The sequence below is a fragment of the Trichoderma citrinoviride genome (genome assembly GCF_003025115.1).
Source record: "Trichoderma citrinoviride strain TUCIM 6016 unplaced genomic scaffold BBK36scaffold_8, whole genome shotgun sequence".
NCBI classification, from domain to species: domain Eukaryota; kingdom Fungi; phylum Ascomycota; class Sordariomycetes; order Hypocreales; family Hypocreaceae; genus Trichoderma; species Trichoderma citrinoviride.
The window spans coordinates 412742-436447 of NW_020194716.1; the positions used below are offsets into that span (position 1 = coordinate 412742).

At 56.5% G+C, this 23706-nt stretch overlaps 8 protein-coding genes across 8 annotated transcripts; 5 read left to right on the forward strand and 3 right to left on the reverse strand.

Annotated features, from left to right (window-relative positions):
* Nucleotides 1-752: 752 nt before the first annotated feature.
* Nucleotides 753-2319, forward strand: BBK36DRAFT_1121270 (zf-C3HC-domain-containing protein; the record flags this gene model as incomplete). The annotated part of the gene is made up of 3 exons (XM_024890808.1): nucleotides 753-1275; nucleotides 1337-1420; nucleotides 1481-2319. The coding sequence occupies 3 exons, from the start codon at nucleotides 753-755 to the stop codon at nucleotides 2317-2319; spliced, it is 1446 nt and encodes a 481-aa protein (XP_024748939.1).
* A 409-nt stretch (nucleotides 2320-2728) lies between these two features.
* BBK36DRAFT_1099808 (hypothetical protein) lies at nucleotides 2729-3331 on the reverse strand (the record flags this gene model as incomplete). The annotated part of the gene is made up of 1 exon (XM_024889142.1): nucleotides 2729-3331. A coding segment is annotated over one exon (603 nt), but the record flags the coding sequence as incomplete, so codon positions are not given.
* Nucleotides 3332-4337: 1006 nt separating this feature from the next.
* On the forward strand, nucleotides 4338-5557 carry BBK36DRAFT_163551 (hypothetical protein; the record flags this gene model as incomplete). The annotated part of the gene is made up of 3 exons (XM_024897744.1): nucleotides 4338-4627; nucleotides 4689-5210; nucleotides 5310-5557. The coding sequence occupies exons 1-3, from the start codon at nucleotides 4345-4347 to the stop codon at nucleotides 5555-5557; spliced, it is 1053 nt and encodes a 350-aa protein (XP_024748941.1). The 5' UTR covers nucleotides 4338-4344.
* Nucleotides 5558-5915: 358 nt separating this feature from the next.
* Nucleotides 5916-10043, reverse strand: BBK36DRAFT_1159762 (hypothetical protein; the record flags this gene model as incomplete). Its single annotated transcript, XM_024894227.1, has 3 exons — nucleotides 5916-7393; nucleotides 7448-9669; nucleotides 9781-10043. 3 exons carry the CDS (start codon nucleotides 10041-10043, stop codon nucleotides 5916-5918), a joined length of 3963 nt encoding a protein of 1320 aa, XP_024748942.1.
* A 1077-nt stretch (nucleotides 10044-11120) lies between these two features.
* On the forward strand, nucleotides 11121-12832 carry BBK36DRAFT_1119899 (hypothetical protein; the record flags this gene model as incomplete). The annotated part of the gene is made up of 2 exons (XM_024890635.1): nucleotides 11121-11248; nucleotides 11329-12832. The coding sequence occupies 2 exons, from the start codon at nucleotides 11121-11123 to the stop codon at nucleotides 12830-12832; spliced, it is 1632 nt and encodes a 543-aa protein (XP_024748943.1).
* Nucleotides 12833-15190: 2358 nt separating this feature from the next.
* On the forward strand, nucleotides 15191-16216 carry BBK36DRAFT_4983 (hypothetical protein; the record flags this gene model as incomplete). The annotated part of the gene is made up of 1 exon (XM_024898163.1): nucleotides 15191-16216. One exon carries the CDS (start codon nucleotides 15191-15193, stop codon nucleotides 16214-16216), a length of 1026 nt encoding a protein of 341 aa, XP_024748944.1.
* Nucleotides 16217-17109: 893 nt separating this feature from the next.
* On the forward strand, nucleotides 17110-18258 carry BBK36DRAFT_1120139 (NAD(P)-binding protein; the record flags this gene model as incomplete). Its single annotated transcript, XM_024890662.1, has 4 exons — nucleotides 17110-17144; nucleotides 17246-17298; nucleotides 17384-17552; nucleotides 17625-18258. 4 exons carry the CDS (start codon nucleotides 17110-17112, stop codon nucleotides 18256-18258), a joined length of 891 nt encoding a protein of 296 aa, XP_024748945.1.
* A 394-nt stretch (nucleotides 18259-18652) lies between these two features.
* Nucleotides 18653-23663, reverse strand: BBK36DRAFT_1202259 (hypothetical protein; the record flags this gene model as incomplete). Its single annotated transcript, XM_024897209.1, has 5 exons — nucleotides 18653-20746; nucleotides 20805-21611; nucleotides 21659-22786; nucleotides 22847-23296; nucleotides 23346-23663. The coding sequence occupies 5 exons, from the start codon at nucleotides 23661-23663 to the stop codon at nucleotides 18653-18655; spliced, it is 4797 nt and encodes a 1598-aa protein (XP_024748946.1).
* Nucleotides 23664-23706: the final 43 nt, after the last annotated feature.

The window sequence follows — 23706 nt, forward strand, 5'->3', positions numbered from 1 at the left end:
GATTTTCTGCCGCGTGCCCAGGAACAGGCGCCCCAAAGAGGCTTGGGCGGTGAGGGTAGGCTTATCATCTATCGGCGGGAAGGTGGGCAGGGATTAACGATGCGCCGTGCTCCGGGGGGGGAGAGACTTTGGTGTGCGGGTCTGGAAGCTGCAGGTCATTTGGAAGCTTCACTGGGCTTGGATATGACAAGCATCATATCCGGTTGAGATTCCGAGGCCAATCAGTTCAAAAATAAACAATAAACAAGGGCTTCTACGAACCAGCTGGCCCTTTTGCCTTGCTTTTCCTCCTTCATCTTCTGCTTCTGCTTTTCTCCTTCTTCTTCCTTCTTCTTTGCCGAGACTGACTGGCCGCCGTCTCCTTTGGATCTCCCCCCCGGCATTATCCTTTGTTTTCACCTGCGCGTATCCAGACGCTCGGCTCTCTCTCATACCAACCCTTTCGCACGCCTCAGGGGACATCCGCAACCCCTTGATGGGGCTTCGACGGCAGCACGGGGTCACCCAGCGCCAGCCTCTCTGCTTTTGACCGAGACAATCTCCTTTGCCCGTTTGTCTTTGCTCCATACCTGACTATCGATATATCTGGATCAATAGCGTCACCGGGGCTGCGCACTGCAAAGCGCAAAGCGCAAACGCACGTCCGGAGGCCATTCTGCCATCTCACCACCCACCACTCATCACTCACCTCTCACCACACGACTTCCTCAGCCTCGTCAGCCTCGCCAGCTCTCACCAACTCTCTCCCTATCATGAACTCGACCAAACGCAAGTTCAACGCCCTGCTCCAAGGACTCAGCAGCCCGCGCCCCAGCACAGACGACGAGTCTCCAGCCGCCGCCATGTTCGGCAACCGCGTCCCCAGCGGCAAGCTCGTCGACCACGAGGCCATGCTGCAGAAGCGCCGCCGCCTGGGCTTCCCCGACGAGACCGCGCCGCGCATGGACACGTCCGTCTCGTCGGGGCTCACCAGCCTGGCCAGCTCCATCAGGCGCACCGTGTCTGATGCCACGACGCCCAAGGTGCGGAGGGACGGGCCGGCGCGGTATTCGCCCGGCGACCGGGACGAGCTGCTCAAGCGGCTGGCCACGTTTCAGGAGATTACGGACTGGACGCCCAAGCCCGACAGGATCAACGAGGTGGAATGGGCCAAGCGGGGGTGGATCTGCCAGGGCAAGGAGAGGGTGCGGTGTCTGCTGTGTCACAAGGAGCTGGTGGTGAAGCTGAAGAAGGAGGCTGCGGAGGGGGAGGATGGGCTGACGTCTGCTGAAGTTGGTGAGTCGAGTCACTGAAATCGAGATTGTCAGAGAAGATGCGATGCTAACTCGTGGTACAGAGGCTGCATTGGTCGACAAGTATGCAGAGCTGATTGTCAGCGCGCATCAGTCAGATTGCCTGTGGAAGAGACGCGGATGCGATGGTAAGGCTTTGTGGGACGCGTTGACCATGTACTCTTTGCTTTTGCTAACCATTGCTCAAGATTCCCTGCTTCGCATCTCATTCGTGAGCGCCAAGGGCGCCATCGAAGCTCTCAAGGGTCGATATGAGGAGCTTTGTTCTCGAGCGGCGTTTCTCCCTTACGAGTTCAACCTACGTCTGCCGGAAGGCGTGAACTTGGATGAGGTCATCTCCCAGCTGCCACCCGACTTCTTCACAGGCCGTAATCCCACCCCTGAACCAGTCCGACCAGCGCTTGCTCTGGCGCTCTTCGGCTGGCAAGGCCTCAACAACACCCGCATCGGCGCTGTGCCCAACACGGCGTCATGTCACACCTGCCAGCGACGACTGGGTCTTTGGATGTTCAAGAGCAAGGAGGTGGACGCAAATGGCAACGTCGTTGTACCAGCACCGATGGACTATCTCGATCCCGAGCGAGAGCACCGCTTTTTCTGCCCCTGGAAGAACCCAGCCGCTCAGAGCAGGGGCCATAGCATCGCAAAGGATGATGCACCCGACATGCCAGCGTGGAAGAATTTGCTGCAGTCCATCAAGAACGAGTCCGATCTTCGAAGTGTATACGAGGGCAGGCTCAAACCGTCATCCAAGCCGGCTGCTGCTGCAACCCCGTCGACGCCTCTTAAACAGACGGCCCGACAGGCTCCTCATCATACGCCAAACGCTTCTGTTGATTCACTCGCCATCAATGAGGAGGACGATGAGGCGACGAGAGACGCAAAAGACAAGGAACGATGGGCGAGGCTGCGCAAGGTGAAGAGCTTATTTGACACGAAGAAGCTGCGGAAATCGATGACCAACCGCCCGGAGACTCCGCACTCGATCAAGTCGAACAAGTCCGCAAGGTCAATCAAGGGGGATTGATGGCTGTCGTGATGGCTGCAATTCTTTCTTCTTTTTTTCTATTCACTTCGGTTTCACTTTCATGTCTTTTGTCTTGGCTACATCATCACTAGCTGCGGGATTCAATATTCTTTCCCTGGGGTTTCTCTATCTACCGTTCCAATGCAATCACATCATACCCGAGTTTCCAAATCTATATCCTTAATATACAAATTGTAATATGCTCACATCTCTCGCAATCCATGGTCATGCATGTTCACCCCGTCTTCCACTTGATATCGTCAAACGGAACCACCGGTCCGCCATACGTGACCGTCTCATCCTTCTTCCTCACCTCCTTCTCCTGCAGGTCGAAGCCGGCCATCTCCAAGATGCTCATCCTGACGCCTCCCACGCCGCCTCCGCTCCCCAGCTTGGGTACGTGATCCATGCCCGCCGCGGTGACGTGTATATCCGGAATCCAGCCCGCACCCTCGTCCCATCCGTTGCCCACGGACCTCGAGATTCTCTTGAGCTCGTCCCGCAGCAGGGCGGCCATGTCGCCGCAGCGCTGCGTCCACGAGCCGCCCCCCTTGTCGGCCTTTGTCAGGACGACCAGCGTCCGGGTGTTGGCCTCGGCCAGGGTCCGCAGGATCCACTTGTCCTGCTCCATGAGCCTCTTCTCCGACGACAGCAGCACCACGGCGCCGCGCAGCATCTTGCGCGCCCTGATGTACTTCCACACGGAGTCCCCCCAGCTCGACTGGCTCCTGAACCCATAGCCGGGGGTGTCCACGAGGACGAGGCTGTACCGCGGCAGCTTCTCGCCGGCTTTGAGCGTGCCCTTGGGGATGGTCGGCACGGGGCCCACGCCAAAGGCGTTCATGAGGGTGGTTTTGCCGGGGCGGGCGCTGACGCGGGCGGCGTCGGGCTTGTTGACGAGGGCGTTTAAGAAGGACGACTTGCCGACGTTGGAGGCGCCGAGGATGATGACTTCGGGGATGTGGAGGTTTTTCGGGTGGTGCTTTAGGGATTCGGCCGAGTAGAGGAACTGGAAGCCCGTGGTGAAGAAGGATGCTGCGGAGGCGATTTGGGCTGCTTCTTGGGGTTTGTTGGAGGTTGTTGTTGTGAGGGCGGGGGAGGAGGATGGGGATTGGAGGATGACGGGGGTGGTGAAGAGGGTTTGTTTGTGGGATTTCGAGATGGGCGGGGGGCGTTTGGGGGGCGGTGGTGGTGGTGGTGGTGTTGGGTGTTTAGGGCTGTTTGTTTGGCTTTGTGTGGGAGGTGTTGTTTGCTTTGGAGGAGTTGGTGATGGCTTTGTTGGTGTTGAGGGTGGATGGCTGCTGTGAGACTCGAGGTTGGTTGAGCGGCTGAGGGACGGCTTTGCGCTGGGTCGGAGGCGAGGCCAGCGGGGGAGGGAAGTGCTGAAGCATGCTTGAGGGCGAGAGCATGGTGAGGTGGGATAAAGTGTTGAGAAGCGCTGCAAGGTTGGCGGCTTTACTAAGGGAGGCATGTTTTGATATTGAGATTTGTGTTGATGGTGATGAAAGTTTGGGGTGGGATGAAATGAGATGAGGTTGACGAAGTTCTTTTGGCTGTGTGAGTTAAGACTTGGTAGCCCCACTATAGATTGCTGGGTTGGAACGCTGTGGGAGAGATGGATCTGATCAACCGTTGCTTCTGTACTTGGGATGAGTGTGTAGTAGAAAGACGGGGAAAAGTGATATAGTCTACATTATCCGCTGTCTGTGATGAAAGTTCTCTGTTTTAGAATGAGGTATGAAAGAGCGTGCAGTACCTTGGTTAGGTATATGTATAACTGTATAACAGGAGTCTGCATGGGAGCACAGTGCGTAGTGTAGACGCACGGTTACCGAACCCACTTGAGCAAACCATCAAAACTCCATCATATCATGTCCCTTCTATGACACTCATATACAACTTCACTCTTTTACTCATTCAGTCCACGCTCCATCTACACACATACGCATACACACGTATACATTGATATATACATACATATATCCATCCTTCAAGGCATATAAAAGGTCTGAGAGGTAAACAAAAATGGCCCCCGGCGCCCTCGACCTCGACGCCCACGAACAGCCCTCGGACCAGATGAAGGCCGAGTGGAAACACTTTGCCCGTCTCGACCAGGCCGCCCTACTCCGCGGCGAGATCCCCCTCGACGACCCCCGCCGCCTGCCCCTCGAGGAGACGGAGTTTCGCCTGTCGGGCCACATCCCGCGGGAGCAGATCGCAGAGGCCTTTGCGCACCTGGGGCCCGAGTATGTCGACGAGGGGAGGGAGGACGGGGATGCGCCCATCTTGTACCACCCTTTGCTTCCGGGTAAGTTCCTTGCATTGTCCCTCTCCCTGAGATGATGGTCATTCTAATTCTGATGACTTAGGCCTCCTCATCATCCCCTCGCTCATCCCCCCAGCCGTCCAAACACACCTCCTCAACACCATGATCCACCGCGACCTCTCCAACCCAACCCACCAAACAAACCTCCACCTCCACTACAACCTCCCCTATCCCTCCTCTTCCTCATCATCCCCCCCAGCATCATTCTTCTCCCTCCCCCCCACCTCCACCACCACCACGCCCCTCTTCACCCCCAAAGACCCCTCCGTCCACAACCCCCTCTCCATCGCCCAAGTCCTCAACCGCCGCCTCCACTGGGTCACCCTCGGCGGCCAGTACGACTGGACCAACCGCGTCTACCCCGACGCCGCGCCCCCGCAGTTCCCGGCCGACCTCGCCGGCTTTCTAAAGGCGCTCTTCCCCGAGACGCTCGCCCAGGCCGCCATTGTCAACTTTTACACGCCCGGGGACACCATGATGATGCATAGGGACGTCAGCGAGGAGGTCGACAGGGGGCTTGTGAGTCTGAGCTTTGGGTGCGATTGCTTGTTCATGATTGCGCCTAGTCCGGGGCCCAACAAGGACGCAGCGTCGCACGCAGACGCAGACGCAGAGGCAGACGCAGCACAACCATCATCATCCACGGACAAGGAGGACAAGGAAGAGGAGGAGAAGGAGGAGAAGAAGAAGAAGAAGAAGAAATACCTCCTCCTGAGACTCCGCTCCGGAGACGCCATCTACATGACGCAAGAGTCCCGCTACGCATGGCACGGCGTGCCAAAGGTCATGAAGGGCACCTGTCCCGAGTATCTCGCCGACTGGCCTGCGGGGAGAGAGGATGGGCAGTATGAGGAGTGGAAGGGGTGGATGCAGAATAAGAGGATCAATCTGAATGTGCGACAGATGAGATGATTTGGATAGAATACTAGATTAAGAGTTGTATATTTGAATAGCATTGCAACAATCTGTGACAGTCTGACGGTCCCTTGTAGCATTATAACAAAAGAAGGGGGCAGTGGATACCCAGTAAAGAGAATTGGCATCTCAGACCGTCTGTATGATATATGTAAATATGATATATAACGGATAAGCCTCAGGCTCGGTATCCTACCCAAAGCCAACCCAGTAAAATCTAACGCTCAACGATCGCTCCATAGTCCAATCGTATTCCAAACTCGAGAAGCCGTACAAAGGAACTATCAAAAATGAATGCAAAAGCACGCTTGAAACAGAGAGAAAAGAAAAGGAAGATCCTCGCATCCTAGCCCCCTTACGCAAAGCCAAATCCCTGAGCATTTTCCAGAGCCATGTTCAGCCGCTGCCTCAGCATCTCTTTGTCTCTGTAATCCGGTAGCAGCAAGGTCCCGTAGCACGTATACGCCGTGGGCAGCCGGTTCCCGCCCTCTTCGCCGTCGCCGTTGCGCTGCACGACAAACTGCAGGTTGCGCATGCCGCCGACAGGGACGCGGTCGGAAGCCGTGACAAACTCCAGGAGCTTCCGCTTCATCCTGTCGTCGTACCGCTTGACAACGGACCAAAAGTCCCTGACGGTGTGGTGAGAAGCATCCCAGCCCACGTAGCGGGTATACCGCCGAAGCTCCGAGATGTCAATCTCCTGGACGCCTTCCACGAGCGACTGCAGTATCTGCGGGCTCAGCAGCGACAGTGACTTGTGATCGAGGCAGGCATGGAAGCCGCGCTCAAAAGCCTCGTACTGCGGCCGCACCGACACGTCCGTCAGGTAGCGGATGTAGTCGCTGACATACTGGTCGCGGTTCTCGTTGGTCACGAGCGGTGCCTCCTGGTCGCCGACCGATTCCTCGGGCACCGTAATGCGCATCTTCCAGTCGAGGTTCTGCGGCCACTGTGCCATGTCCTTGGTCATTTCCCGCGTCACGTTGCCCCCAATGTTAGCCACGGAGAACTCGTACGTGCGCGCAAAGACGTCCTCGACTGCGCCGTCCTTTTCGTCCCACTCCAGCAGGCTCATCAGCCCGCTGGCCAGCGCAGGCCACCCGTCTGCAATGTGGTAGAGCTCCTCCACCGGCTCGCCCAGCAGTTTCCGGTACAGCGCCTTGGGGAACGTGACGGGGAGCGTGAGGCCGTTGTACACTGCCAGCGACACGATGACGCCAATCAGCTCAAACTTCCACTCCTCGACGACGGAGCCGGGCACGAACCACGCCATGCGCGTCCGTTCGTCGATCGTAAAGGCGCCGTACTTGGGATCCAGGGCCTCGGCAATGGCCACGCGGAAGAACTCCTGCTGCACACCGCCCGAATCAAAGCCTTCCTCTCCGCTCTGCTCGCCCAGATGAACCTTGAGGGGGCGCAGCAGCTCGCGTCGCTCCCGCCTCCACAGCTGGTCAAAGGCATCTCGCAGCACATTGTCTCGGCCAATGTCCAGGATCAAATACTTGGATGATGCTACTTTCAGCATGTCCTGCAGCACAATCTTGTGGTGGGGATTGGCTACCAGGCTGCCCGGATCGACAATGGCGCTCATTCTGGTCTTGAGGGAGCTGCTTTCCTCAAACATGCGGCTCATCTTTGCAAAGTTGATAGATCGGAAGAATGTGACGAGGCACTCCGGGCTGAAGAGATATGGGTAGTCGAGCATGTGCCCTTTGTTCCGCGGAGAGCCTGATTCCGCCCATGACACTGGCATCTCCATCGTGTCCAAGCGCTCCGAGAAATAGTCTGCGCGGAACTGAATGTCTCCCAGGAGAAGCCTGGATCGGTTTTGGTCTGCAGTTTGTTAGCATGGACGGGCCAAGGGAGGCATGTGGCGTTGCAACTTACACATGGTGGAGATCAGAGACAATGCCCCGTGGAAAGCACCGGCGCACAGGATCTCGGGGCGTCCATCCCATTCGTGGTAGAGAACCGTCCTCGCCCAGTCGAGCAGGAGGGTAGGGACGCGGGTTTCGTGCAGCAGGCGTTCGGCTGTCGGAAACTCCAACACTCGGATGGGCCCTGAGTGCACAAGGTCGAGCTGACTGAGCAAAGGCTGAAGAATGTCCATCTGGCCGGCCTTGTTCTTACCATCCATGCGCATCAGCGTGGCCAGGGATCGACGAGCAGACACGGCAGAGAACACGCGGCGGGCCAGCCTGATGGCGATAGGGTTCGAGAAGACATCCTCATACTCGAGGCATATCGCCTGCGGCTGTCTCGTGGAGAGACCGTTACCCCCTAGAGCCAATCCCGTGGATCGTATGCGCGACATGTCGTACAGAACTTTGGAGTCTGAGACAAAGGGAGCCACAGCAACGAGGGCATGCAGACAGACCGACACGACGCAGCCGGCTTCAAAGTCAGACAGCGGCTTCCGGCTCTTCAGCAGCGCCCTTGCGGAACGGGACTGCGAGGCTTGAAGTGACTTTGGCGCTGTGAACAAGGACTCTGCCGCCATCCAGAGGCTGTGGAGAACCAGGGTCGGCGCCGCTCGCGTCATTCGGAGCATGCAGTAGAAGAGCGTCTGTGAGTCGTACAGTTTGCCATCCCGGGAAAAGGACCGGACAAGAGAGTGAGGGTCGCTCAGCACGGTGAAGAGAGCCTGTTCGTTGAAAGCTTTCCACTGACTGGGAGACGTGGCACGGGACGTCGACCGCCGCCTAACCAGCTTTTTCGACACATTCTGTGGTTTGGGATACGAGGCATGAGATTCCAAAGGTCCGAAGAAGTGGCTCTCGTAGGTCTGGTCTTCTTGGAACACATCGCATATGAACTCGACAAGCTCGACATTCAGGGCGGACAAGGACTGGGGCAGTAGTAACTTGGCCGATGAGAAGTCTGCCTCGGGTAGTGGTGATACGGGCCTCGGCTTGGAATGGGGGTCGACGTGCTCCTTTCTCGTGGTCGGAGGAGTGCTACTCGGCGTTTCGTTTTCATCGATGGTTTCTGTATCCGAGGACCCTGATTCGACATCTTCCACCTCGGCGGTGGTGGTGGTAGGGGTTGGAGGGGATAAGTTCTCGAAGAACGCCGGTTTGGATGGAATTTCAGGCACGCCACGAGTGATGATGGCGGGTGAGGTCTTGCCGGCGCGAGCCAACTTGTCGGGGTAGAAGCCGTTTAAGCTGGGTGGCCGCGACGTCGGCTTGGCCTCTTCGGTTCCTGCTGAAATGGCCATGGGATCCATGGTCCTCCTGTTAGACTTCGAAGGAGAGGAGCGGAGGGTCGTCTTGGAGTTCCTCTTGGGTTTGGAGGACACGTCTTTCATGGGCGTTGGCGGTCCGGCCAAGTCTTGACTCGAGGTCCTTGTTGGTTTCGGAGCCTTATTGCGTGTAGGCTGCGCAGCTGGTAGAGGAGCAGGCTGACGTGCGTGGGTATAATCATTTTGGGAATCTGGAGCCTGTTGAGTGTTTGTCGGACCGGCAGTAGGAGGAGCAGCAGCAGTATTGTTACTCATCTGCCGAACACCACTCAGCTCAGAGATTTTGTCGGTCATGGCTTCAATCGACTGCGGTGTAAGCCATTCCAGCATCTTGAATGCGACGGTGCCGAAGGTAGCCACGGCAAACGACCTGTAATCCTTCTGCACTGCCTTTTCGGTGACGCTGATTTGGGATGCAGGTATCTGACCAGGCCGCGAGGTGGCGTCATCATCCTTGGATTCGCCGGGTTGGCTACCCAAGCGCTGCTTATCCAGGGAAGGCGAGCGGGATCTCGTTGTTGCTGTAGGAGAAGGAGGAGCCTTGGCAGCACACCCCAAGCTTGGTTTACGCCGGGACGAGGTCTGGATATCCGAGGGTTTGCGGGTGCCGTGCTGAGTAGGCGAAGGCCGAGTGGAAAAGATCAGGCTGTTGGTCGCGGGGGGAACCTCTCGAGGGGAGCCGAGGTAGGGACAAAGGCCGGATTCCGGGTTATCCTGGCTGGCAAGATAGACGGCCAGCGTTCTCGCGCTTGTCGGATTGTATCTGCGGATAGGCGCCTTGCCAGCGAGGCGCTTGCGGCAGGTGAAGCAAGTAGCCGTGGAGCAATTCGGCGCACCACAACCACATCTCAACTGATAGATGTACCTGTAGAATGAGGCAGAAAGGTCAGCAGGTCAGCCCATCTTCTTACGGCGAGGCCGGGCCTTGAAGCGGCCCGGGGCCTGGAGCGGGATATAAAGGGACGGTATCACGTACTTGTCGACGAGGTGCTGGAAGTCGTGGCGGCGGCTGGCTCGGTGGATGGCATAGACGCGACGGGGATTCTCGACATCCTGGACGTAGGCGCTCAGCTCGGGCGGCGCATCGGCCGGGAGACGAGCAAACGGCGCGACCTGCCAGAGCCCGGCCAGCAGATCCAGCTCGCCGCTTGCTTCAGGGCCTCGCGGGCGGGCGTCGGCGGCATGGCCGGGCTCGAGGCCCCTTGCTGAGGAGCCGGAGGGTTTTGGCGGCGCGCTCATGGCTGACGTGGAAGCCGCTGGGAGTCGGGGCTTCTCAACAGCCCATGCTTCGGCGGCGGTGGACGAGGGCGGAGAGAGCGCCGAGAAGTGCTGCGCGAGGTGGTGACGATGCTGTCAAGCTGTTCGGAGCAGAGACGATCGATGGGACGCCGGAACGAGGGGATGCGCGAGAGGATGACGGACGGATCGAGTATCAGGTAAGATCAAGGATGTAAGGCCAGTGTTGGTGGCGGCTCGTTAGTAAACCGGAACAGAGCCCAGTCAGCGGCTGGAGATTAGCAAGGCTGAAGGGTGACGAGCAGGCAGCGGGCGGTGGGGTCTTGGTGCTTTGCGGCAGCGGTGCTGGTAGAGGATACCTGCTGGGGTGCCCATGTTCCAGCAGCGTGCCAACCGAGAAGGGCTGTAAATCAAGTAGCGTCTACCTTGGCTGCTACCAGTGCTACCTCTGTCCTGCTCCAGACATTGCCACAGGCCAGGCGTCCAGGAGGCGCTCCGTGTTCCGTCGGGTTCCCTGGCGAGCCACTCCAGCCGCCCAAAGCCACTGAACCCCAGGCCGGATCTGAGCACCTGTCCAGCGCCCCCGGGCAGTACAGCGAGCTTGAGCGCTATCTGCGCTGTTGGCGGCCCCGGCAGATGCGCTGCCAGGGTGGCTGTTAGGGTCTCGTGTCGACGGGTGCGGATTGCGGAGTCCCGGTACAAGCTGCCCATGGGTGGCGCCGCCGTGGCCGCAGGCTTTCCTCGCAGCTCTGCTGCATGAGCTTGTACAGGTACCTCGTGCCATGCACTTGCACTTGCACCTCTACCAGCCAACATGGAGATCAGCTGCAGAAAAAAAATGCAGGGTACGGCCCACCTTGGCGGCGATGGCACAAATACGTCAGAAACGCCCCCCCGGCCACTCAAAATTTCCACCACCGCAGAATTAATAATTCCTGCAGGCCATCGCAGGTTCGAGTCACACGTTTTGGACGGTCTGTCCCTGCTTTATAAGGCTTTGCCTCCCATTTACGCCGAGAGAAGAGAGGCGTTCAGTCACCAAATCTACTGCGACTGGTTCTGCACGTCTTATTTCTCACCATGGCGAGCGTCCAGCCCGCCGCCGCAGGCCAGGCGACCTCGGGTTCGCACCCGTACACGTGCAACTCTTGTCAGGTCGCCTATCGCAATATCGATCTTCAGAAGACGCACATGAAGAGCGACTGGCAGTGAGTGCGGCTCCGGTCCTGGAGATGCCGCTCGCTTGAGCATCTCTGCTGTTTCGCCCCGTTGCTAATTCGAAATCTAGTCGGTATAACCTGAAGCGACGAGTTGCCTCTCTACCTCCCATCACCGCCGAAGTCTTCACCGAAAAGGTTCTCAAGGCCCGTGCTGATACCACCGCCGAAGCCGACAAGGCGCTGTTCGAGCGTGCCTGTGAGCCATGCGGAAAGACGTACTACAGCGAAAATGCCTACCGAAACCACCTGTTAAGCCAGAAGCACAAGCAAAACCTGGCTAACCCGCCCAGGAAGCATGATGACGAGACGACGTCCGTGATGAGCTCGACGTTTTCTCTCGGCGAGCCAGCGTCTGCTGCGGGTGAGGATGTCGACTCTGCTGCTGAGGACGAGTTCAACCAAGTGATTGAGGGCCTCCAAAGGGCAAAGGTTACTGAGCAGCGACCCTCGCCCGTGAAGCGGCCGTCAAACCCCCACCCCACTGCCGAGGGCGAAAACACCAACACCGAATCCACTCCGACGCCTGTTCAATCTGGATCTGACCGAGTGTGGACCCTCAATACCTGCGTCATCTGTAACTACGAATCCTCTTCGCCCGTCCTGAATACTCAGCATATGGAGCGCAGTCACGGAATGTTCATCCCGGAGAAGGCGTACCTCGTCGATCTGGAGGGCCTCATCCGGTATCTGCAAGAAAAGGTCGGCGAGGATCACCAGTGTCTCTACTGCGGCAAGTACAAGAACGGCCTCTTTGCTGTGCAGACTCATATGAGAGACAAGGGCCACTGCAAGATTCCATACTCCACGGATGATGATCAGCTGGCCATTGGCGACTACTACGATTTCAGAAGCACCTATTCCGATGGAGAGGATGACGACGAGTCGGACAGCGGCTCGACGGAAGACGGCAATGGAGGAGCCAAGCTGGGCGGACGACGGGAGACCAAGGCTACCGGCGAAGACGGAGAAGAGCTGGAGGAGGGAGAAGACGCCGATGGCTGGGAGACTGATAGCTCGGCTTCATCTCTTGACTCGGAGGACTTGACTGCAGTTCCCGCCGAAGGCCACATCCACCAGTTTGAGCGGCTGAGCAAGCACGCCCACCACAGCACAAACGGCACTCAGAATCATCACCAGGCTGACGGATGGCATTCCAAGGCCCACAAGCACACTCGCGCGGCCTTCTACGACGAGTTCGAGCTGCATCTACCGTCTGGCAGATCAGTGGGCCACCGTTCGTTGAACAGATACTACCGGCAAAACTTGTGGAACCACCCGTCGGCAGAGGAGCGCGAAGAGCAGCTGCTGCTCGAGGCTGCGCGGAACGAGGACGGCGTCGAGCCCAACAGCGAGAGCCAAGTCGCCGTCATCAAGAACCGCAGACGCGAGATGGCTCCCCGTGGTACCATTGGCATGGCTGGTGTCCCCGATGCGGTGAAGCGCTCGGTGCGCAGGGACGTGCAGCGCAACCGGGACGTGGAGCATTATCGGGCCAGGAAGACGGAGTGGTCATATTCGAAGAAGCAAAACAACCAGAAGTACTACTACTACCGCGAGAACGGCGGTGGTTAGATGACATGACATTACATAGCTGTGAAATTGACGTTGTTTGATTTTGACTCTCCACCTGCAGTTTGTCTTATCCCTACAGTGATAAACCCTTAAGTCAGTCCGCATTTGATGCAACGAGTTGAAGATGGGTTGTGTGTGATGAGATGACCTCTTCCGAGCATAAATTTGCACCCGGGACCGGGTTCCACCCGAGGAAAGGCATTGGACCGAAGCGCATAAAGGTCAACTTTGGGCTCGTCGGACACATAGATGCTGATGTGAGATGACCGTCTATTCGCATTCACCGTATCGCCTCTGAAACGGAATCAGGGTTGACCATCAGATGGTAGGGCGCAATGCCAGTTTGCCTCGATCCTGTTACACCCCCTCATACCAAAGCGTTGCATATATCTACGCCAAACCGTCGTACTTTTCCAGAAACGCCGTCTTCGTTCAGTGGCTCAGTCAAGCGCCGTGTTGTACTGCTGCTTATAGAGACAAAGGACGACAATTGGCGGGGTTGGCGATCCCCGATTTTCAGAGTATTTTGCATCACATCAGAATGCTGACATTTCCAAGTTAAGCTGCGCAGGGGGGGCATGTACTGCAGTTTCCGAGGAACTGCTCCGTGCCGAGAGTACATATTTATAGAAGCTGTTCTGGGGCTCTCACTGACTGAGGCGGGCTAGGTTGACGATGATCTGTCTGTACTCGTAGAGAGTTGTTCAAGGTAGTAATAGCTGGGGGATGTGGTTGCACAGCAGCCGGGCTGTCAATCTTAAACCAAGGAAAGGAGAGGAAACATGTGCACAAGAGAAACGGAAGCGAGTCAAGAGAGCACAAAGGACCAGAACGGTGGGGGAAACGGCACAGATGAGGCAGCATTGCCAACATGAAGGAGCCGCATCATGAGGGGCCAACGCCGTGAAACATCGACAACTCAGGCCCTTCTTCTTCTTCCCCTCACTCACACTTTTATTCCCCCCTTTCACCTCGTATACAGTAAGTTAGTTGGCCAGGTCCCAACATCGGAAAAGCGTCTTCCCGCCTCACGATCGTCATCGTCAGTCGCTAAAATTGGCATACATCGCATTCGCCTATCGCCTTTTCATTCCTTGATTTCTGTTTCTCTCTCTCTCTCTCTCTCCGAGGCCTCTGACTGGACCTTCTAGTGAGCCTGCGCCCCGTCGGGCTGCGGCTGACGATCCCTGCAATGTTTTGTTTTTCCTCTCCCCTTGCCATGCCCTTCGCTTCTCTTCACCTCCATTCCTCTGCTCCTACTGGCTGCTGTTCCGTTCTGCCTTAGTGCTCATGCTTGTTGTTCTTCGCTACTGGTAACTACCTTAGCCCCGAGGGGGAGGCTGGGCAGTGCGGCTCGTGATTTGGCGAGACGAGGGCCTTCGCGGAGCACCCTTTTGGCAGAAACTGGACAGCCCGACCATGCATGATTGGGGCTGGGATGAGGACGGAGGCGTCATAGGAACGGGAGATGGGCTCCGTTTGTTTTCGACGTGGTGCTTGTACGATGTCATGATGGGTGATGTGTACAAGTACTATATGTACATGCGTCTGCGAGTGATAGGAGAGGACGAGCAGGTATCCGTGCATACCTACACACCGTAACACGGCTGGCCTTCGTATCAAAGCTGCGTGATGCCCGTCTGCGTCTTGTGCATTTCATCGGTTGGGACCTACCTAACGACTCTGGCTTTCTTCTCTGCCTTACCTAGATCCTCTTCTCTCCATCTTTTTCACACACACACACATACAGACAGACCTCTCTCTCTCTCTCTCTCTTTCTCTCTCCTCTCTCTCCTCCGTATCGCTTCTTCTCGCCTTCTCTCGATCTCGCCTTTCTGCCTGACTCCATCCGCGATCCACCCTCGCCCGTCTTCTTCCCCCCCGTAACAAATGATAATAAATAAATAATACGACTCTAAATCTGGATCTGACGTCCCACGGGCCGTCTGTGCGACCGCTCCTTGCCTCGTGTGCTGGAGCAGCTCGGCGTGCGCCCAATCCGCCCCATACATACGATACAACCTCCGCTGCAACTCACAGAGCGACCTCTTTCTCACTTTTTCTCCTGCTCAATCTCTTTTTGCTTGTCTGAGCTGGGCAGATTGCGACGCTGCATCGACTCTGCGGTTGCAACGACGGCTGAATACGGTTACAAGCTCCCAGATATAGACCGAAATAGACACGGCAACCGGGGTGTTGCAGAGCGAAAACAGACGGAACCAACACCACAACAACAGCGGCAAAACAGAAGCACGCCAGAAGGGGGAAACCAGAGCAATAACTCAATTGAATCCTTCCCTCGACAATACGAACACATTACAAGGACAAATCGAGCAGAATCACACACACACACCAAAGATGCCACGCAGACGGCTATGGGCGTCTACGCCCCTTCTGTTCCTCTTCCTCGCCCCAGCCCTCGCCGTCGTCGAGGCCGACTTCTCCTTCTACCCTACCAACGCCCAGCCATGCCTGAACCAGGCCGCCGCGACCTCCAAGTGCATCGGCTCGACCGTCATGGACCTCAACAACTGCCTGTGCGGCAACTGGAACGACTTTGTCATCCTGGCAGCCACGTGCATCGGCAAGAACGACAAGGAGGACTCGGTGCCCGTGTACAAGACGATGGTGTCTGCGTGTGCCGACTCGGACACGCCGCTGGACGTGTCGCCGAGCGAATTCTACGGCGCCGTCGATGGAGAGACCACGACGACGACGACGACGACATCAGCAGCAACGACGATGTCGACGGCCACAACGACAAACTCGGCGACGCAGACGGACGTCCACAGCACCGTGACATCGCAGCCGACGAGCTCCAGCACCGCCGCCCCGCAGGAGAGCCTGTCGACGGGCGCGACAATCGGCATCGCGCTGGGCGCGTCCTTTGGCGGCGTCGGCTCCATCGCGGGGCTGGTGTACTTTCTGCTGCGGCGGTCCAAGAAGCAGGACGAGGAGCGGCACCCGATGCTGCCGCAGTACGGCGACGAGGGGGCTCGGTTCAGCGGCCAGCCGCCGCCGCCCGAGCCGACGCCGTCGCCGGGCCTGCTGAGCAACTATTCCTCCTCCGAGGCGATGAAGCAGGCGGGGGCGACGTCGTCGTGGGTGTCGCCGCTGCAGAGCCCGGACTACCGGTATTCGGCGGCGACGTGGGACGGCGCGCAGGGGGCGTATCAGGGGCCGCTTGCGCCGACGGGGGCGGGCTCGGAGATGCTGCTCCCGTTGCAGGCGCAGGGCGTGAGCGGTGCTGAGGGCGATACCACGGGGATGGTGTTTGAGATGGATGCGACAGCATCGCAGGTGTCGTCGGCGCGGGTTGAGGTTCCGGGGGCCGTTGAGGTCCCGGGGAGTATGCCGTCCGAACGGCCAGAGGGGAGGTTATAGCCAGGGGAGAATGAGCACGCGTGCTAATCTGACGAGATAATTCTTCGTTTATTGTTCGACTTTTTATAATGGTAGCCGGGAGTCATTGTTTGAAGAGTATTCTGGTGGCTATTTATGGGCAAAGAATACACCCAAAAGGCCGGAGGCGTTGTGCATTTCTGCAATACTAGGGTAATCGTATGCTGGATATCCTGCAGTATTATTGCGTATGGGAGAGTCTGGGTGGTTGAATCAATGAGACTTCTCTTACAATTGAATCAATGAATAGAAACAAGAAGCAGATAAAGCCTCGATGTCGTCTCTCTCTAGTGTGCCATATGTATGCATATGCAGTACGTTGTCGTCATGTTGAGCTTGATGGAACGGTGCGGTCGTAACCATCTTAGTCTGTTGTCTGCTTACATGTTGCAGCTTGCTTGGCGATGAGGCTGTATTTCGTCTTATCTGAAAGTCTACGAGTACGGGCGAGATGGTCGTTTTCGAGCCAGCCATTATGTGAAGTTCTAAACTCTGCGACTCTTACACACGGTATCCAACCGTCATTTGTGTCTCTTACTGTAGAGATTAAGACCCCTCAGTTGGAATGGACCGAATGCGGCTTTTGAGATGTGCCGAGCAACCGGCAGGGTGAACGGAATGGCTATCCAGGTGCTCTGAGGTACTTGACTATGTGCGGCGTTGTCACGGAGAATGCAAGTACCTCAGGGTGCTGGATAACCAAGTTGGGGTTCGGGATAGGCAATTCCCTCGATTAAACACGCATGGCATGTGCAGAGGAGCTTCAAGCCCAAGCTTCAATCTTCCTACCTACTAGACTATCTCTTTCTCCCCCTCCCCGCATCTGGGCCCAATTTCACATGAATCTTTTGTAGTCTGATCAAAAGGATTGAAAGATGGCTTCCGAAAAGAAGACTGTTCTCATTACGGGGTATGTATCGAATGTTGGTTGTGATAACCTAAAGGGTTTTTTTTTTTTTTTTTTTTTTTTTTTTTTTCTGGAATCAAGCGTTTCTAATGCGAGTCCTTTAGCTGTACGCCTGGAGGCATTGGGCACGCTCTCGCCCTCGAGTTTCACCGGAGAGGTGCGTCAAGGCCATTGCGTCTCAACAAATGCTTCAGTCTCTAATCAGAGTGTTGCTGACGTTGAGAGTCTGGGATTATTCATAGGCTGCCATGTCATTGCTACGGCACGTAACCCGGATGTGCTCAAGGACCTCGCTGCCATGGGCATGAGCGCCGTCCAGCTGGATGTCACGAACCAGGACAGCATCCAAGCTGCCAAGGACGAGGTCGCCAACATTACCGGTGGGAAGCTGGACATTCTCGTCAACAACGCGTAAGTCTACGTAACCCCCTTTCGATACATACATCCAACCACCATTGCAATCCTCACTAACAACATCATCAGCGGCCGGACTCACACCATCCCCGCCCTAGACATTGAGATAGACGACGTCCGTCAAACCTACGAGACCAACGTCTTCGGCCCCATGTTCACGACCAAGGCCTTCGCCCCCCTGCTCATCGCCGCGCGCGGCCTCGTCGTCAACGTCTCCTCCCTCAGCTCCATCAGCGCCTACATCTTCGGCTCCGTCTACGCCTCCACAAAGGGCGCCATCAACAGCTACTCGCGCGTCCTGCGCCTCGAGCTCAAGCCCTTCAACGTCCGCGTCATGGTCGCCATGGCCGGCACCGTGCGCTCCCAGATCGCGAGCCACCCGCACCGCTCCCTGCCCAGCACGTCGCTCTACATGCCCATCAACGACTACTTCCAGCGCAGGCTGGTGTTTAGCCAGAACAACGCCACGGTGCCGACGGAGGTGTTTGCCAGGAAGCTCGTGTCGGCGGCGCTGAAGGGGGAGGGGTATCTGGGGGGGCTGATTGGGGGGACGCCGGACTGGTTTTGGGCGGGAGGGTTTTCGACGCAGGTTTGGCTGTTGTCCTTTTTGCCTGCGTGGATGTCGGAGGGGATCATTTCCATGTTCTTTGGGGTTGCTGGGTTGAAGAAGAGGCTTGCTGAGGCGAGGCAGAAGCAGTCTTGAGGAATCGATGTAGGGGAAGAGGTTGAAGCGACGGGCTTACTCCTGATATCTACTACAGTAAGCATGCATAATCTAAGCCTTGAAGTTCGCCAATGGAACAGCTGCTTCTTCCCAGAGCTCTCGCTTTTAGCATATGTCTATCTTCGTCCCATCGAGCACGACATATGGGCATCCTCTCGTCATCCTAAACATGTCCAGCTACAGGTAAGGTACTGAGGCTTTTTGATGCGAGTTGCATCTCGACGCCTGGAGAGGATCACGTCATCATGTTGCTTAGACACTTGCACTGGAAGGAAGTTTGGATGCGACTTCTCGACCAAGATCGCTGCACACTAAGGCAGAGGTCATGTGAGTCCCCCTAAGCTTCACCTCAGATCGTTCACGAAACTGAACCCTACCCATCCTCACTCCTCTCACTCGCCTCACTCGACGTCTCGTTCAGGAACCCCTTTAGCGAAATCCCCCATTCAGCGGCTAACCTCTCCTTCCACGCCTCTACCGTAATCTCCTCTGTGTCTCTGTCGTCAGTACGAAACACCTCCAGTATCCTATTATCGTCCTTCGACTCTCTCAAGTCTATCGACAGCCGCACGGTCTTGGCTTTGCTGCCCACATAGAAGTCGTCACAGGGGGATGGGATGAGCATCCACTTGTGCTCTGCGCTGCACACCATGTTCTTGACGCGTGATCGAGGATTGAGAAGCTCTTTGAGACAATCGTCGCAAAAGTCCTTGTTCGAGCAGTAGATGCAGTGGTAAAAGTTCCCCTTGAGGCCGGCCCGCTTCTCACAGGGGTTACCGTTCGGCATCAGACCGTCACAGTTGAATGGTGAGAAATTGTTTCGAGTGCTGAGCTCCGCCCGGAGGACCGAAATGCGAGCCTGGAGTATTTGAAGGCACTGCGAATATGCGACTGCGACGTCATGAACGCTCGCTTCCCCGTCTTTGGCATCGGCGTCGGCTTCGACTTTGGTCTCCATCGTTTCGGCTTCACCAGCAGCTACAAGAGTCTCGATATAAGCTGCAGCGGCTTCGGCGCGCTGTAACTGCAGGCTCGAGTCTGGAATTCGCAATTTGACATCACAGAGTATATCTGCAGCCAGCTCAGAGACCTTGTCTAGCACTCGCTGTCTAGTCTTGCCGTCGACATCCGTGATATCCCCGGCCTCAAAGCATAGCGCTTCCGTCACGCAGTCTGGCTGTCCATACAGAGACAGAGCTACAGCCGCATTTTTGAAGTCTTGATAATGCTCCAGCGCTTCCTGGGCAAGGGCGAGCCCGTACACGTCGTTCTCAGGTATGTCATCGTAGAGAATCTGCAGCGCCTGCCTCATCCTCGGCCTCAGCCGAGCTCTGGCAGCCTCTCTGTTGTCGCACAGCACGGACACGACTGCTAAAAAGCCAACAGAGTCACTAAGGTAAAAGTTGCGGTCGGGTTCTAAGTCGGCAAGCTTGGTCAGCATGGTCAGGGCATCGCTGTGGTCCAGCGACAACCCATCCATGATGATCTGGAAGTAGTGGTTCGCCAGCGCCGTGGTGGCCTGTTGTCGTGTCACCAGGGCATTGCTCCCGCCGAGGCTGGCAAGCACATCGCGCACCTCCCACCACAGCCGCAGAGCCTCGTTGACAGACTCGGCGTCACAAGGTGAGAATTGACACGTATACGCCACAAAACCTCGGTAAAAGAGGAGCACGCCGCGAGCCTCATCATCAGCAAAACGCTCGTCCTCTTCCGACGCCCTCGCAATGCTGTTCTTGTCCGACATGAGGTTGTCGCTAGCTTCCTTCATGGCGGCCACGATACCTCTGAGGAGATCTGGATCCTCTTTGGCCACAGCGATCAGCATTGGAACGAGGTTGTAGTGTTGGACGTCTCGTGCAAGCATCTTGAGGGTCGCGACCATGTTTTCCTTTCCCTCCTCTAGGGCCAGTGCACTTTTGAGCCACTGCCTCACCTCCTCTGCGCTCTCGTTGCGTAGTCTCGCCTTTAGACAACCTAGCTTCCCCTCCATTCTTTGGGACACATCATCGCTCTCGCATGCGATCGAGTAATGCTGGTCCGCTTTTTTTATGTCACCATCTTCAGACGCGTACTGTCCTAACAATAAGTGTAGACGGACAATGTCCGCTGGTCCCGGCCTCGGTGCAGCATCTTCTCGTTTCGCGGATTCCAGCGCCAGTTCCATCTGAGCAATGGCCTCCTCGGTCTCACCGAAGTCATAATATGCCTTCGCCAACCCTTGGTAGCACAGCCAGCTGGGATCTTCCTCCTGAATGGCGTGCTGGTAAAGGGATATGGTATCCTCTGGCTTGCTACTTTGCGAGGTCGACGCCTCAGCAAGGCGCTCGTACCACAACGAGTCGATGTCTGAGTCGCGAAGCCCCAGGATGTCTCGGCACCAGGCACTTACCTGGCTCCAGTCGACCTCGCTACCATCTACCGCGCCGGCATTGGAAGGCTCACTGTGGCTCTCGAGCCTTCTTTCGTCCTGTTTCTCCAGACATCAGTGCTCAGTATCTGACAGCTTCATCGAAACATCAACTTACAGCCTTCATGAACTGCTCAAGCCAGCCGTACGCAGCTTCGACCTCCCAGCTCCTTTCCCTCAGGAAGCCCTCTACTACTACTCTCACCAGCTCTTTCAGGTAGCCTGTTATCGGGCTTACGGCCTGCCGCGCCTTGTCCCGCCACCTACTCTCAAGTCGCCGCACAACTGCCCAGTCCCTCAACCATTGCTGCACGTCCATCATCTCATCCACCATCCATCTCGCTCGCTGGAAACTATATTTGTGTTGCCTAAAGACCTCGTCGCTCCTGAACAGTTTATATAGATTATGCCCAATCTCGAGCTGCTCTTCCGGCATAAGCGCCCCTTGATCGTCGTCTTCAAGCTGGCGGAGGCGGCTCAGGTGATACGGCAGCCATTTGACAAAGTACGCTCCAATATTCTCAGTCTGCTCTCTGTGGGGCTTACTCAGGTACTCAAATGCCCTTCTCACAAGGGTATGATGAGCCTCGAATTCGTCCACAGCGATGGTGGCCCTGCTTCCACCATGGAAGGCGTTGGAGGCTTCGTCGTCGAGCTTGAAGTTGAACTTGTCCCGGATTGCCTTGTGTGCCAGGTCCCAGAGGAAGTGTCCACAGAGCTCATGATCCACATTGTTGATGGTGATGGTCATGCTGATGCTGGCCCGGTCCTTGGACTGCGCTGACCGGCTCATATCCTTGCGCAAGTACTCTTTGACGCCGTCCTGACCAAACACATACCCCCAATCGAGCTTCAGGACGGCTGAGTATTTGGTTTTGATAAGGTACTCCATGGATACGAGCGACTCTGTGTCAGTACACAGATACTTGAATGCGTTAGTCATCATCACGGCGGCAATCGGAGGTCACTTACCATGGCAGCTTCGAGCTTTTCCAGCGTCATAGGCTCGTTGCTAAACAGCACCCATTTCAGCAACTCGTTCAGCTCACTGATTTCATCTGCCGTCAAAGATCGCTGCAGGTTTTTGATGGCCGCTTCGTGGCTGCTCATCGATTGGTCCAGCATCCGGTCCAGATCCCGGATGGCCGTCCGCGTGCTCAATAGGCGAATCACGTCTTCCAGGCCAAACTGCAGTCGTGAGTAGCTTCCTTCAACGTTTCGCGGCAGCTTATCCAGGATTTTGGTTCTCGCTCTCTCCTGGTCCGAGTTGGGCCTTGGATTCTGCAGCATCCCTCGGCGGTTGAGCGCCTCTTCGATGATTATTTTCATGTCTGGTGTGTTGTGCTCCTCCATTTGAATCCGCAATGCGCTCTCAGCCCCCCTCCAGCCTGCAAGATGGTCGTCTGTTGCGCTCAACAGAACTCGCACTCGCTCTCTCGCTTCTCTCGCCAGCTGGGGGCTTAAGACAAACTCCAGCAACATCTTGACCTGATCGTCGGGCAGATTTTCGATGCCATCGAAGATGAGGTGGTATGTCGCGTTTGAACCCAATGCCCCAATCTTCAAGCTTTCCCAGAGGCTGTCTAGGCTCTCAACACTCACTGACCGGCGAAACGCAGCAAGCTCATCATCACACGCCTTGCTCAGCGCCTTCTGCACCGTGACATCAACTCGCGCGATCTGAAAGGCCATATACCTCAGCGCCGACTGGATGGAGTTCTTCTCGTTGTCTCCTTTCTTGGTGCTAGTGGGGAAGAAGTAATGCGCAACGTACGTGCGGCCCTTTTGCTCCTCTAGCCTCCTGGTGATGAGGGCATTGACGAGAGTCTTGCCCGAAGATGGAGGGCCAGTCACGAGCAGCAGGCGCTGCACGTCTCCGTCTCCGTCCTTGTTTTTGTCCTTGGATGACGTCCAAGCAGTGTATGCCTCGTGCGTCCAGATCCACGACCCTGTTTTGCTGTTGCGCTTATCTATAATGTCGCTGCACGTCTGCGTGGTGTTTGTGTCGAGGCGCACCGTCGAAGGCACACCCAGAGCGTCACGGATCTTGATGAGCGCCTTCATGCGATCCTGGTCGTCCGTGAGGGTCTGCACCCCTTTCTGTGTCTCCTGCACTCCTTTCTGTGTCTCCTGCACTCCTTTCTGTGTCTCCTGCACTACTTGATGTGTCTCCTGGGCCGTCTTGCCGAAGATGTTGGACTGCTCATGCAGCAGCGTAATGCCTTGCTGCGTCTCCACGACTGTGGCCAACGTGAGAGTCCCCTCAACATCGCGCTGATGCTGCAGAACACGTCTAAACTCTGCCATCTGACCGGCCAAATCCGAGTCGTCGTCGAAGACGGACTTGATCTGCTTTAAAAGGCGGTCCCGCCTGCGGCTTTGACGATATTTAACGACATGGGCGCAGACTTTGACGAAGTTGACCAGAACCAGATGAATCTGCCGAACGAGCAAGGGTTCGGGGTTGCTAATCGTCTTGTAGATCTCAAATTGTGAGAGGGCCGAGGCCACTTCGCCAAACACTTGGTCGATAGCCTCGTTGTAGCCCTTGATCTTTTCGGGAATGTTGAAGACGAAGCAGAGAGCAGAGCTGGTGAGGTTGGCTGCCCCCTGTGGAATTGGTATTTACAGCCGTTAGTGGGTGCGAATTGATCAGGACAAGATGTTGACGTACCAACGAGGAAGCCTGGGAAGCAGCGCCGACAAGCATCCTGAGGTACTTGAGCGACTCGAGGCCCACGCTCTTTGCCTTTTCCCATTTCGCATTCTGTTCTTTGTCGGCATCTTGTAGCCCCTGGTTGACGCTTTGGATCTTGACTTGCACGTCGTCGAGACTCTTGACTTCGCCCTTTTGCAGTGACTCTCCGCATATAGTCTCGAACTCCATGGCGGCCGCATCCCATATCTGTTCCAGGGAAACCAGGCCCTCGTGCGGGTGCTTGGGCGATGCGTCGTCTATTATCTGCTGTCCTCCCATTGTTGCACCGGTTTGCTGATTCTGAGTGATCTTTCAAGACGGG